Below are 13879 nucleotides of genomic sequence, written 5' to 3' on the forward strand. Positions count from 1 at the left end.
ATAATCTGTACATTCTCCAACTATATTTTTTTTGGTTTCAAGATTGAGTTTGATTCTTTTTTCTCCAACTATATATTTTTTTTATATAAATAATTTTGTAGCATAATTGCAAAGAAAAAAAAAAAAGCCACATACTTGACATAATTAAAAACAAAAAAGAAAAAGAAATTATAGTAAAGTTGTTTATATATATATATATATATATATTTTTAAAAAAATGAAAGTTCTTAATAATATAAATTGTATTTATATTATAAGGTATTTTATGAAATTTGATCACAATATCATTCTATTCACCAACATATTGCATTGTACCAAACGAAAGAATATGATTAGCAAGTCTATTCCAGCATTACAACCAAACAATGGAATATGAATAACTAATCTATTCCATACTCTTCTATTCCAAGTAGTAGCTAATCATTTTTCAATGGACTAGACATTCCGCGAACCAAACGAGGCCTTAAACTATTTTTTGCTTCTCTATGTTAAAATATACCCCAATAGCTTTCCTTAATCATTCTCTATACCATTAAAATATTTATTTATTTTTTTATATTATATATATATATATATATGATAGAACAGATGAGAGATAATTATGAGACATAAGAGGAGAGAAGAGAGAGAAAAGAAGAGAAAGAATCATGTTTTTATTTTAATAATCATAAGGATTGCAATAGTGGAACCCGAAACATTGGGTTCCACTGTAGCAATAATAATGTTTAAGGTTCATTTAGGGAGTCTGCCGTGGAATTTTTTTGCGATTTTTTGGACATATTTCCTAAACTTAAAAAATAGACTCTTTTATAAGGAGTATGCTGTGAATGTTCTAACAAGCACAAAAGCACACGAAATTTAAGAAAAACAACATAGTAATGGTTTTCAAACACCTTAAATAATGCAATAAAAAATTGGTATGATACCATGTTAAAATATTAAACTAATTTAAGAAAGAGCAGAAGTAGGGAACGAGAAACAGAGATTTGGGATGATTCGACCTATGGTTCGACCTTAGAAGCCTATACCTACCCTAAAAAGTGTATGATAGGACTAGGTCTCTATTTTATGACATCAATATAATTGCTTCATGGGTGTCCGTTTGTATAGAAAATATGATAAGTTTGGTAAGCTAAGGAGGATTAGGATTTCTTACAATTTTTTTATTTTTGAATTACATAATTTAGATATTTTTAGACATCGAAACGTTTGAAAAATACTACTTATTGAAAATGTGGCATGTTCTAGAGGTAACAAAAAAGAATTTTCTTCCTAGAATGCTTCATCTACACTTTTGTAGAGACGCGTCTTCTTCGTAAAATAAAAAGACAATTTTTTGCTTAAAGCTTTTTTATAGCATAGAGAGCAAAAACGTGAAGAAAATATACTCAATTTTCAACTGAAATATACCACAATTTTAATAGATAGTATTTTTCAAGCATTTCGATGCCTAAAAACGACCAAAATAGCATAATTTAATAATCTACTATTTCTTTAAAATTGTAAGAGATCCTAATCCATACCTAATAAATAAATAATATATATATATACCAACTTGAAATAAAGAACACCCTTTTCCCACAACAAGTGTTCCGGCGGCATAAAAAAAGCTAATTAACAATGAATTGAAGAACATCCTTTTCCTACTACTTCACCCTTTTCCCACAACAAGTGTTCCGGCGGCATAAAAAAAGCTAATTAACAATGAATTGAACAACATCCTTTTCCTACTACTTCTAAGCCGCCATACTAATCAACAAGTATGAGTAGTTTAACCAACAAAAAGCATGATGGATTATCATTCTAATTCTTATTTATTCTTTAATTTGTTGGGGTAGATGATGGGCTACCATCAACCAAGAGACCCACCACCTCCTCGGACCAAAGAAAGAAGATTAAAATGGCAAAATGCCTTTTTGCGCATGAATTATTTAATCCTATTTGTCTTCTTGAATACTTGAAAAGGCAATTTGCTAACAACTTTAAGAGATGATTGTAACCCTTAATTGCCATTAGAGATTATTATTTTAAGAGCACCAATCAAGTTTAAACAAATACCTTAATTCCGATCAATTCATGTAAACTCATATAATTTTTATAGTCATTTAAAAGATGAGAGAAAATCCTATTTTTAATTATATATACTCGAGATTAAGTAAGTAAATCGTACAAACTCGCAAATACGTTCAAAATAATTTGGAAAAACAAATAAATTAGATTGATCATGTAATCTAGTTCGATGATGAGTTTAATCTCAGCTTGTATTCGAGACATAATTAAACATCTTGACTCGATTGAAACCCTAATTTCATATTTATTCATTTAGCTATAAGCCTATATCCTTAATTTCTTTTTTTTTTTTTAAAAAAAAAAAAAAGGTTAGGGCTCAAAGCTGAAGGCCCAATTCAAACAAGAGTATATTTTTTCCAAAAGCCCAATGAGTCTTTAAAAAGCTTTAAATAGAAGATAATCTCTAGAAGTGAAAGGTACATCTTCTCCCTTAAAAGAACGGAGGCTTTCCGCTACCCCGGGCTAGCACAATAGCAGGAGACTCATGGCTTGGTTCAATAGCACGAAATTTGGTATCATAAAAAATCAATTCAAATTGTTATAAAACCGTTACAAAAGAAGGATAAGATAATTCAATTTTATCATGGTAATGGGAATAAAAAGATAAATTAAAAATTGATACAATCCAGTGAATTAATTATAAATCATTGGAATCTCATACTTGTGATGGTAAATATACAAACAAACACAGTATAAATGCCTTTCGTTTCCGGCTGCCCCATAAAGCGACTTCCTGTCCCCACTTCTCTGCCCCCAACTTTACCCAACACAAAAATTAAAAGAAAAAGAAAAAGAAAATAATTCGGTGGTAAACATATAAAGAAGAGGCAAAACAATACGAAAGAGAACCCATCGTCTCAACACACACACAGAAATACAGAAAAGCGAAGAGATGCGTTGCTGTGGATTGGCTCCAATACCCACACCCATATCCATATCCGACCCGAAAACACGCTTACCATTCTCCTCCACGTATTTCTTCCCCGTCAAACTCGTATCATCGCCCCGGGGACGTCCTGGGTCGCTCAGGGCCAAGGCCAGGGCCACCATCAACGATGGGTTCGTGACCGAAGAGGCCGCCGCCGGGTCGAGCTTCTACGAGCTGCTGGGCATACCCGAGTCCGGATCCTTGGTGGAAATCAAGCAGGCGTACAAGCAGCTCGCCCGTAAATACCACCCGGACGTGTCGCCGCCTGGTCGGGTCGAGGAGTACACCAAGCGGTTTATCCTGGTCCAGGAGGCCTACGAGATCTTGTCGGATCCCAGAAGCAGAGCTCTCTATGATCGAGACATGGCCAAGGGTCTCCAGCTCGCGTTCTCGGCTCGAAGACGCTACCAGAGCGACGAGGTTTGTGTTTTCTGTGGGATTTTTTTTTTTTTCTTCAGGATATTTGGTATTTTCCAATTTTTGTTATGCTGGCTTTTTCTTCTGTGTAAATTCTTGCCTGAATTGATGTGGGTTTTCGAGATTTTGTTTAATTGGTTTAATTTTTTAGAAAAAAATAATAATAAAGATGATTTTTTGTTTGTTTTTTTTTTTTTTCTGTGTTGATTCTTTAGTGGGAATCTAGGGATTTGACCATTTTTGTTCTGAATCGATGTGGGTGTCTGAGCCGTTGTTTTAATTGTTTTACTTTCTGGGGAAATTGCTATATTGATATTTTAATAATTGGGTATATAACCTGTTTTGTTAATCTGTATCTCTGTACGGATTTCGATGGGGTCTGGAGTTTTGGCAGATTTGGGAACTCTGCTTTTGCATTCATGGTAATCTTGATTTCAGTGCATATCATCATTTATTATGAGTTAGATCTTCAGGCGTTAATTTTGTTTTTTGTTTTTTGTTTTTTTTCTTTTCTTGTGTGTATTTTAAAAACTTTTTTTCTTCCCTGCTCTCTCTGTTGGACTACCCAGGGATTTAATATTACAAAAATAATAAAAAAATTAGGACGCCATGGATGATTGTGTGCGTATTCTCTGGATTCTGATGTACTTTATTCTAGTTATTTGATTTACTTTATTTAAAGAAATGGTATAAATATGTAGTATGGTTCTGGCTTTTGCTCTGGAATCGAAGATTTGCAAATCTTTGATGGCTTTTTTCATGGTGATCAGGGCATGGAAGAGAGAGGCGAGTGGAAGAACCGATGGCAATCTCAGCTGTCAGAGCTGAAGAGAAAAAGCATGAACAAGGATATTGCAAGAGGAAATCAGTCCTGGGGAGCTCGAATGCGCAGGCGAAGGGATGAATTAGCCAACGAATTATAAATAAATATATATAGCTGCTCTGCTTTCTCTTGGTTTTTCTGTGTATGTATATATATATTTTCTTCTAACCTTATGGAGCACACGGAAATTCAAAGTTGTCATTTGGGTAATCATCCAATTACCTCCTTGATTATGCCAACCAAATAGTTAATTAGGTATAACAATTTTTCTTCTTTTTCTTTAAAATTCCCTTTGGTTTATGTGTTTGTAGGGTTGAATTTGACACTTAACCTTGTATAATTAACGACAATGCTTCTCCTTTAGCTACTTGTATATTCTATGGAACTCCTCTTTTTTTGCTTTTTAATATAACTTTGATTACTTAAAAAAAAATTAACAACAATACTAGTCATTTTTAAAGGAAAATATATAGTCTCATTCATTGATAACACGAGCATAAAATTCATATAACATAGAGCAAACCTCTGAGATAGTTATAGTTGAAACTACAAGGTTACAAGCGTCAAAGATAATGTATAACAATCCAGAATCTAATAATCTGCTATCTCATGACTAGACTTCAGTTTAGATAACAAATGTGCACCAGACAGACTCATACAAATGTATAGATAACTTTTATTTGTCGACTCTGAAAGCAAAAATTTATCATTTTCGTCCCAAAAGCCAAGATAAAAGCATGTTTGGAATGGAAGATAAAAAATATTTTAAATACTTAAAAAATTGTGCTAAATAAAAAGTTGACATGCTTGATAAAAAAAAATTCAAAATTCAATTTTTTTTTTTTTTTTTTCACTTTTTTCTCTCAAAATGGCTTACTGTTTTTTTTTTCTACGTACATAGGTTTTGTTTTCACACACAATTTCAAAAAAGTCAAGTCCTACCAATTTGATTTACATGGCCTACACCTTAAAAAGAAAAAAAGAAAAAAAGATTTACATGGCCTACGTTTGAGCTGTCATATCGTATGCAAATGGCAATATAATTGGACTTGAATAACTCTTCGTCACGTGAGCAACACTTTAATGAACGATAATCTGTTTTTGTTATTTAATTCGATCTAATTTATTGTCTTCCATTTATACAAGAGAAGACAGGACAAAATAATTGTTAGGAGTGGGCAAATCCCCGGGTTTCGGGTAGGGTTTTTTTAACCCGTTGGGGTCCGGTCGGGTCTGGTTGTCGAAAAGGCCAAAAACCGACCGGTGTCCACCCCTAATAATTGAGGCCAGGTTGAAGATGTTTTATTTGCTAAGAGCATTCACAATGGAGGGGCAAATTTTTTATGTAAAATGACTATTCAAAACTCATTTTTATCTAGTTTAGCTAATAAATTTTTAAATGTTTTTACATCCGATTAACTATATTTTTATTTATTCTATTAAAATAATATTTCATTTTAAATTTTTTTATTAATTTTAATTCAAAAAACCATTTCCATGAAAAAAAAAAAAAAAAAAACACAAAAAACAACCAATCACTCATTGAAAACTGAAAAGTGAGAAAATATTTGAGAAAAAAAGAAAACAGGTGAGCGAAGCAATAAAAAATAAAATAGCTCTATTGAAAAGTGCTGCTAGATTCAGTATTTTTTTTTTTTTTTGCTAATCCAATGTCAAAAGTTTTTTATAAATTTGAAGAGTCATTTTAGATAAAAGTAATATTTAGCTTTTTTTATAGTGAATGTTATATGCCAGCTTGCAAAAAGTTGTAGATAATATTAAATTACCTAATTTAAACAATAATAATTACCATTTAAAAAAACCAAGCTTTTAATCCGTTTTGACTCAAAATCATTTTTAAACCAAAGCTTGATACTAGGATGAGGATGATCTTCTTGACTCATTCTTTGAGGTACATGTATTTGTCTGGTTTGAGCAACTTGGTACCCAAAGTCTGAATCAAGTGACTGATGTCTGTGCGTTTTGTGTTCTATGTTTGTCCCTGTGGATCCTTATCCTATCTGTCTATTATTATTACTTGTCAAATCATTAGTTTGGCAGTATATCTTTGGCTGAAAAACTCTCTTTCGTCTTCTACCATTTAATTTTGTACTTTTTTTTCTTTTCTTTTTTACTGCACCGTAATATCTAGAAGCTCATTTTTCTACTGCACCGTAAGAAGAGATTCTCTTTAATTAGTTAAAGTATGAGATTCTCGTATGAAACCGTAATTCTTTATAAACCATTTAATTTAAAGTAGTGGAAGGAGATATCGATCCATGTCGTCCAACAACTTGAAGGAAACTTGTCAGCCTTTTAGAAATTGACTTGGCTCTTGGAAGTTGCAGTCGGCAGATGTGAAATGAAGTGTGTTAGGGTTCATAAGAAAGCATTTGGTGGGGCACTCTCTTGGTGGTTGGAGAGTTGGCAAGATAATATGTGTGTGGATTTAATTATACAAACAATTCTGGATACAGACTGAAGTAGCCCAAGGATAAAGGCCCATTACTGAATTTCCTATCCCTCCCCGAAACCTGCAAATTACTGAAATACCATTCTCTACAGATTACCCTCAAACAGTAGACCATTCTTCCCCAGCTCAGATTTCAGCTCCCGGACTTCATTTTCCGAAAGAATTATTGTGACGACCCTTCCTTCGCCACAATCTTTTGGGCCTGGGAGCACCAAAACAGCTCCTTCGTCTCCCACGCCTTGTACACTGAAACTCACCGAATCCGGTTTATGCCCATTCAACTCCAGCCCGTAAAACTCAGCCTCTTGCAAGTCCACAAACGTCAAATTTGCTCCATATACAATGAAATCTGAAACCCCACCATCGCTCTCCACCAATTCTTCAATCTGCCTTCTTTCATCCACAGCTTGATTAAGTATCCACTTTGCCAATTTCTTTGGGCTTGTCTCCATTACAGAAAAATCCGCCTTAATCGAGCTTATAATTTGAGTGTTTGTTACAATCCCATTGGTGGGTCTGGTCGGATCTTTTCTGCATATTGTCACCGTTTTTGGTTCACCCCTCCCCTCTCTAACTTTGGCAAAGCATTGCCAAATAACGCCACAAAGAGATTCAAATATTGGAATTTCGTCCGTTTGGTTTGGGCTTGATTGAAGGATGGCTAACTGGCTGGCGGTTACATGGAATGAAAATGTGTCCATTTTGCAGTTATCGGCAGTTATCCAATGGTCTCCAACCGGGTCGACCTGCTCCACGGAAAGCGGTGGCGGGTGTTTGGGTCTCTCAATCTGTGGGTCGGGTTCGTGAAATTTGGATGGGCTGTTGGGCCGAATACCAGCCAAGATCCGGCCCCATCCGTTTATAAAATCTGAAAGACAGAATGCATCTCCAAGGATATGTGCCCAGCTCAGGCCCAGTGACATCCCCCCACATTTGAACTGGGTCACCTGTGCAAAACAAAATGGTAAATATGATTTGTATACTAAGCCTCCATTTGTTTCGACGTAAGATGCCTTTCGTTGAAAAATACAGAAAATATTCTCTTAGAAAAGAATTTTTTTGAAAAACATTTTATGGTATTTGTCGCATACGAAAAATTAGACTATACATATCGTGCCAATATATATATATATATATAAAATTTTTCATTAAATCATATTAAACTCAAAATTACAAAAATATTCGAACAAAGTCTTAGAAGTGTCCTAAACGAGTCTCGCCGGGACCCATAGTGACTTGCCTGAGACTCGATCAGGACTCACCAGGATCCGTCCAGGACCTCACCAAGACCCAAAAGATATTTATAATTTAGAGTTTAATATGATTTTGTATACACATCAAATATAGGAAAATGTTTTCTATATACTGAAAACATTTTCCGACCTGACTAGAACCCTGCCCTATTTATTGTACATGCCAAATACTAGAATATCTTTTCTAGGAAAACACTTCTCAAGAAAATGTTTTTTGTCCAAAACGTTTTCTGACGTCGGGTCCTAGGCAAGTCCTAGGCGAGTCCCAAACAGGTCTTGAGTGAGTCGCGGTAGGTCCCAAGCGAGTCTTGGTAGAGTCCGTCGATTTGAGAATGAGATGCTCAAACTCGAAAAATAGTTTACAATTTTAAAATAAGAAACAAAAATTGTTCAAACGAAAAATATTTTTCATTGATTATTGTTTTACACGGCACCGAACACCCGAAAATACGAAAGATATTTTTCAAACAAATGGAATCTAAAAAGTAGTTTATCTTTTTCAAAGTAAAATTTGCGAAAATACTAAGTAGTACCTGCATTAGAAGTGGGGGAGAGAATGAGAGTTCAGGTCCGATTACTTGTTGGGACACAAGCAGCTTTTCAAGGGACCAATCCCTCGTCTCCAGCCATTCCTCAACCGTTTTGTCACATTGGGCCTCGATGAACCTGGACCCACAGTCATTGCACTTGATGTACGGCCGGCCAGACTCCACCGATCTCCAGAGCCGGCCACTGGTGTAGTAGTAGTGATTAAGCCACTCGAACATGGTTTCCTTCAAGCGCACCACGGTTAGTCCTTCAACTGCGTGGCTGTTGAAGAAGTAGACCCCTTTGAGATAGTGGAGCTTCATGGCCAAGTCCATGCCACTTAGCACATGAACCACGCCGGACCCCGTCGATCGGCTCGGTCCAACGGAGGTATGGCGAACGCCATAGATCAGGTCTTCTTCTTTGGTAGATACCATGGTTTGGCTTCTGCTGTGTGTCTCAGCTGTCGATGAAGATCTCTGTAGCATATATGTAGAGGGGTTGAGCGGGCAAGAGAAATTTGATATTTGCATGACCGGTGGGAGTTTTTATGGGCCTTTATTGCGGGTTTTATTGCAATTGGTCGGTACCTGTACCCAACACGATTGGCACATATTTATTGCATTTCTACATCGGAGAAGGATCCTTTCTATTTCAATTGAAACAGAGCGGAGCTGGTCCTCTTTTTTAAAAGAGTAGAATGGTCCAAAAAAAGAAATTGTAATGATCATTCTATTATTGTAAAATAATTAAGGACCAGCACCTCTCCATTTCAAAGGAAATAAAGAGGATCCGGGTCCAATTGGTCTAAATTTTATGATAATGTTATTTAGTAGATTTTTATATTATTGTTATACAATTTTATTGGTGTGAGAGTGAAAATTAACATTTTGATCAATAAGAACTTGTAAAAATAAAAATCAATGGCCGATATTCACTGTCACATTATCATAATTGTACGAAAGTTTACTAAATATTATTTCTCAAATTTTAGGCATTATTTCAAAATGACACCTAACGGAATCCGTGAAATGTTTTAACATAATTTTTCTCTAAGGACTAACTTCTTTTTTTTTTAAGACATTCCCTATGACATCTAAGTTCATTTTTATACTATAGTGGGCGAGTTGTAATTTAGATTAATCATATAGACTAGTTTTGTGTTTATCCCTATATTTTAAGAAGAAAGCCACCAAACATAAAATCCTTAAAAAAATTTTGCTTTTAAAATTACATAAATTCAAGTCGTTTATTGCATAAAATAGCTTGAAAAATACTATTTATTAGAAAAGTGCCATATTAGCAATGAGAATTGAATATATTGCTTCTTGCCCTTTATGTTATAGAAAGTTTTAACACTTTTTTTATTTTTAAAGAAAAGCGTCTCTTTAAAAGTGAAGAAACAATTTTTTTTTTCTTTTCTTAATAACACATTTTTAATTGGCTTTTTTTTTTTCGAATCATTGGATGCAACGAAAGATCTAAATTTAGGTAATTTAGAAATTACAATATATATATATATTAAAAAAAAAACTGTAAAAAATCCTAATTGCACACCAACATATTTAATCTGACAGCGATTGATCATTATATATATATGCTGAGTTGCGAGTAATGCTAAATGATCTACTAAGAATGATGTGGCTATTAAAATTATCATTGAGTTTGTGATTGATCATTATTGAATTTTGATCAAAGTGTGATTTTAATAACTACATCATTCTTAATGTGACACAAATAGACCATCTAAAATTACTCCTAAGTTACATCTCCTGGGACCAAAACAAAGAAAAAAGAGCTATTGTTGTAAGGTAATCATAATAAGCCATTGATGATGGCTTATTATGATTTTTTGTTAATGGGATATGTGTCATATTTATGACTCTATAATTTTTTCTCAGAAATTCTTGATATGAACTAGATATTCTCCGATCCATTTTGAACTAGAGAAGATCCTATACCCTTAGTTATGGAAAAAATTGAGGAGGCGCAAACATATTTAATAGCGCATTTAAAGCATTAACCAGAATAATAAATGCATGAAATTAATTGTGTTTTAGTAAAAGTACCTATCTGTTGCAATAACTTTCCAAATCAACTAAAAATTACATCGACTTCTTCAAACATATTTATTAGGTGGACATTAGGTGGACGTTAACGGTTGGGAGTTGTTTTTAATTAGAACACTAGCACTAGCAGCAAGCATTTTATAGCACATTTTCTTCCTTATATTTAAGAAAAATTTCAAAAAAAAATTACAAAAATTCACCAATACAGTTTCCTTAAATTTAATCACTACCGTTGGGTAGCTACGGTGTTTCCCAATGTATAGACAAAAAGATGAAAGAAGAGATGAAATAGAAATGTTTATATTAAAATAATGTATAGGGAACCTTTGATTTCCTATACATTATTTTAGTATAAACATTTCTCTTTCATCTATCTCCTCTTTCATCTTTTTGTCTTTCATTAAGGATTATGTTGAAATTTTGTAAAAAATGTGAGGGTATCTAGAAAACTTATATTTTATAAATAAATAATATTTGAATGGTATAGAGAAAAGTAATGTAAACTACTATAAAATATATTTTGACAAATAAGCAAAAAGTAGTTATGTTCCCTAAACTTAGAGAAGATCAAATGGAAGTTGCTCCTAGTGCTCTAAGGAAGCCACTTGATTATCAGCGTAAAAAAAAAACAAGAAAGAAAGCATGCTAGACCTCTACCAGCATTGTTTTCTCCGTCTTTTGTGGAAGTTGGAGAACATTTGTAGTAGAATGACTCTTGGGTTATTAACTTAATATAATGACAATAAATGATTATTAAAAATATTAAAAAAATATGTGAGAGATATATATATATAAAATATGTGAGAGATGATATATATATATATATTCAAAAAAAGTAGGCCGGTGAGACCAATTGTAGCTATTTTACCTGGGCATGATCATAGTAGCACCTATTTGTTAAGAGCCGCACAGAAGGGGCCTAGACGGTGAAAACTACAGGTGCTCCCTCATGTTAGAGATATACTTGATACTTATTAAAGTAGGTTAGAAAAAAAAAATTTCAAAAATTTCTGTCCTAGAACTGGTATGTTGGCTTTACTACACCCTAGCATCTAGCATTTTTCTAGGACAGGAAGATTTTCTATGTTATTTTTTAGAAGTTTGATACGGACACAGCACAAACCCAACTTATGGCCAACTTCTCTCCTACGTGTAAAAAAAATTTGAATTTTAAACCAAACAAATTGTCTTTTTTTCCCAAATTTTCAAAATCCCAAAATCTTCTCTATCAATTTTTTTTATTTTTATAAAATGACGCGTAGAAGAGAAGTTGACCATAAATTAGATTTATGTTGTGACCTTAACATTTTCCTATTTTTTATACTTATAATGTTATCTCAGCTTCTTGTTTTTAGACAGCTAGAAAGATTAATTAAGAGAAGTGCAACATTATGCCCCTATTATGCGACACTATGAGTTGCAGTCATATCTTTTTCTGCCTTTTCCTTTATCCCCCTCTTCTCAACTCGATTCATGTTGTCGGTGGAACGACCCCCTTTTTTCAGTTCTTTAGACTAGGCTTTTTTAATTTTTTCTTTTTCGTTTGTTGTTGTTTCTTTGTTCATTGTACTCAAATAATAATAATAATAATAATAATAAATAAATAAATAAATAAATAATTGGTACAACATTGGAAGTTAATTCCTTAAAAGATTAGAAAAGAGTATTATTAATATATAATACACTCAAGTCTAAATTTTATTTGTTTACACAATTTTAATAGCTGTCACTTTGTAAAAGATATGATATTTTACATAAACACACACTTAACCAAGATTACCCTCAAACAATAGACAGTAGCCCGTTCTTCACCAGCTCAGATTTCAGCTTCCATGCCTCATTTTCTGGAAGAATTATTGTGACGACCCTTGCTTCGCCACAATCTTTTCGCCCTGGGAACACCAAAACAGCTCCTTCGTCTCCCACGCCTTGTACACTGAAACTCACCCAATCCGGTTTATGCCCATTCAACTCCAGCCCGTAAAACTCAGCCTCTTGCAAGTCCACAAACGTCAAATTTGCTCCATATACAATGAAATCTGAAACCCCACCATCGCTCTCCACCAATTCTTCAATCTGCCTTCTTTCATCCACAGCTTGATTAAGTATCCACTTTGCCAATTTCTTTGGGCTTGTCTCCATTATAGAAAAATCCGCCTTAATCGAGCTTATAATTTGAGTGTTTGTTACAATCCCATTGGTGGGTCTGGTCGGATCTTTTCTGCATATTGTCACCGTTTTTGGTTCAACCCTCCCCTCTCTAACTTTGGCAAAGCATTGCCAAATAACGCCACAAAGAGATTCAAATATTGGAATTTCGTCCGTTTGGTTTGGGCTTGATTGAAGGATGGCTAACTGGCTGGCGGTTACATGGAATGAAAATGTGTCCATTTTGCAGTTATTGGCAGTTATCCAATGGTCTCCAACCGGGTCGACCTGCTTCACGGAAAGCGGTGGCGGGTTTTTGGGTCTCTCAATCTGTGGGTCTGGTTTGTGAAAGTTGGATGGGCTGTTGGCCCGAATACCAGCCAGGATCCGGCCCCATCCGTTTATAAAATCCGAAAGACAGAATGCATCTCCAAGGATATGTGCCCAGCTGAGGCCCAGTGACATCCCCCCACATTTGAATTGGGTCACCTGCGCAAAACAAAATGGTAAATATATATGATTAGTAGTTTTCTTCATCGTTTTTCAAAGGAAATTTTGCGAAAATAGTACCTGTATGAGAAGTGGGGGAGAGAAAGAGAGTTGAGGGCCAATGACTTGTTGGGACACAAGCAGGTTGTCAAGAGACCATTCCTTGGTCTCCAGCCATTGGTCAACGGTTTTGTCACATTGGGCCTCGATGAACCTGGAGCCACAGTCATTGCACTTGATGTAGGGCCGGCCAGACTCCTCCGATCTCCACACGCGCCCACTAGTGTAGTAGTTGTGATTGAGCCACTCGAATATGGTTTCCTTCAAACGCACCACGGTTACACCTTCAGCTGCATGGCTGCTGAAGAAGTAGACCAATTTGAGATAGTGGAGCTTCATGGCCAAGTCCATGCCACTCAGCTCGTGAACCACGCCGGACCCCGTCCACCGGCTCGGACCAACGGAGGAAAGGCGAACCCCGTAGACCGGGCTTTCCTCTTTGGAAGATACCATATTGTGTTTTGCTCAGTAGTTGTAGAGGCTCCAGCGTATTTGTAGGGGTTGAGAGGGGACGGGAGGCTTCCGTGACCGGTGGGAGTTTTGATGGGCCATTAAATTGCAATTGGTGTCACCCTAAACGATGGAAAAGGATATCTCCATTTCAAAATCTTTCTATTTTTT

At 34.9% G+C, this 13879-nt stretch overlaps 3 protein-coding genes across 3 annotated transcripts; 1 reads left to right on the forward strand and 2 right to left on the reverse strand.

Moving 5' to 3' along the window:
* The first annotated feature begins 2896 nt into the window (after positions 1-2896).
* LOC132179780 (chaperone protein dnaJ 20, chloroplastic-like) lies at positions 2897-4601 on the forward strand. The gene is made up of 2 exons (XM_059592551.1): positions 2897-3418; positions 4186-4601. The coding sequence occupies exons 1-2, from the start codon at positions 2963-2965 to the stop codon at positions 4336-4338; spliced, it is 609 nt and encodes a 202-aa protein (XP_059448534.1). The 5' UTR covers positions 2897-2962; the 3' UTR covers positions 4339-4601.
* Positions 4602-6662: 2061 nt separating this feature from the next.
* LOC132177847 (protein ECERIFERUM 26-like) lies at positions 6663-9050 on the reverse strand. Its single transcript, XM_059590319.1, has 2 exons — positions 8498-9050; positions 6663-7658 (listed from the first exon to the last, which is right to left on the reverse strand). Exons 1-2 carry the CDS (start codon positions 9023-9025, stop codon positions 6798-6800), a joined length of 1389 nt encoding a protein of 462 aa, XP_059446302.1. The 5' UTR covers positions 9026-9050; the 3' UTR covers positions 6663-6797.
* Positions 9051-12222: 3172 nt separating this feature from the next.
* LOC132179140 (protein ECERIFERUM 26-like) lies at positions 12223-13759 on the reverse strand. Its single transcript, XM_059591787.1, has 2 exons — positions 13280-13759; positions 12223-13198 (listed from the first exon to the last, which is right to left on the reverse strand). The coding sequence occupies exons 1-2, from the start codon at positions 13709-13711 to the stop codon at positions 12344-12346; spliced, it is 1287 nt and encodes a 428-aa protein (XP_059447770.1). The 5' UTR covers positions 13712-13759; the 3' UTR covers positions 12223-12343.
* Positions 13760-13879: the final 120 nt, after the last annotated feature.

Source organism: Corylus avellana, chromosome ca4 (genome assembly GCF_901000735.1).
Source record: "Corylus avellana chromosome ca4, CavTom2PMs-1.0".
Classification (NCBI taxonomy): Eukaryota; Viridiplantae; Streptophyta; class Magnoliopsida; order Fagales; family Betulaceae; genus Corylus; species Corylus avellana.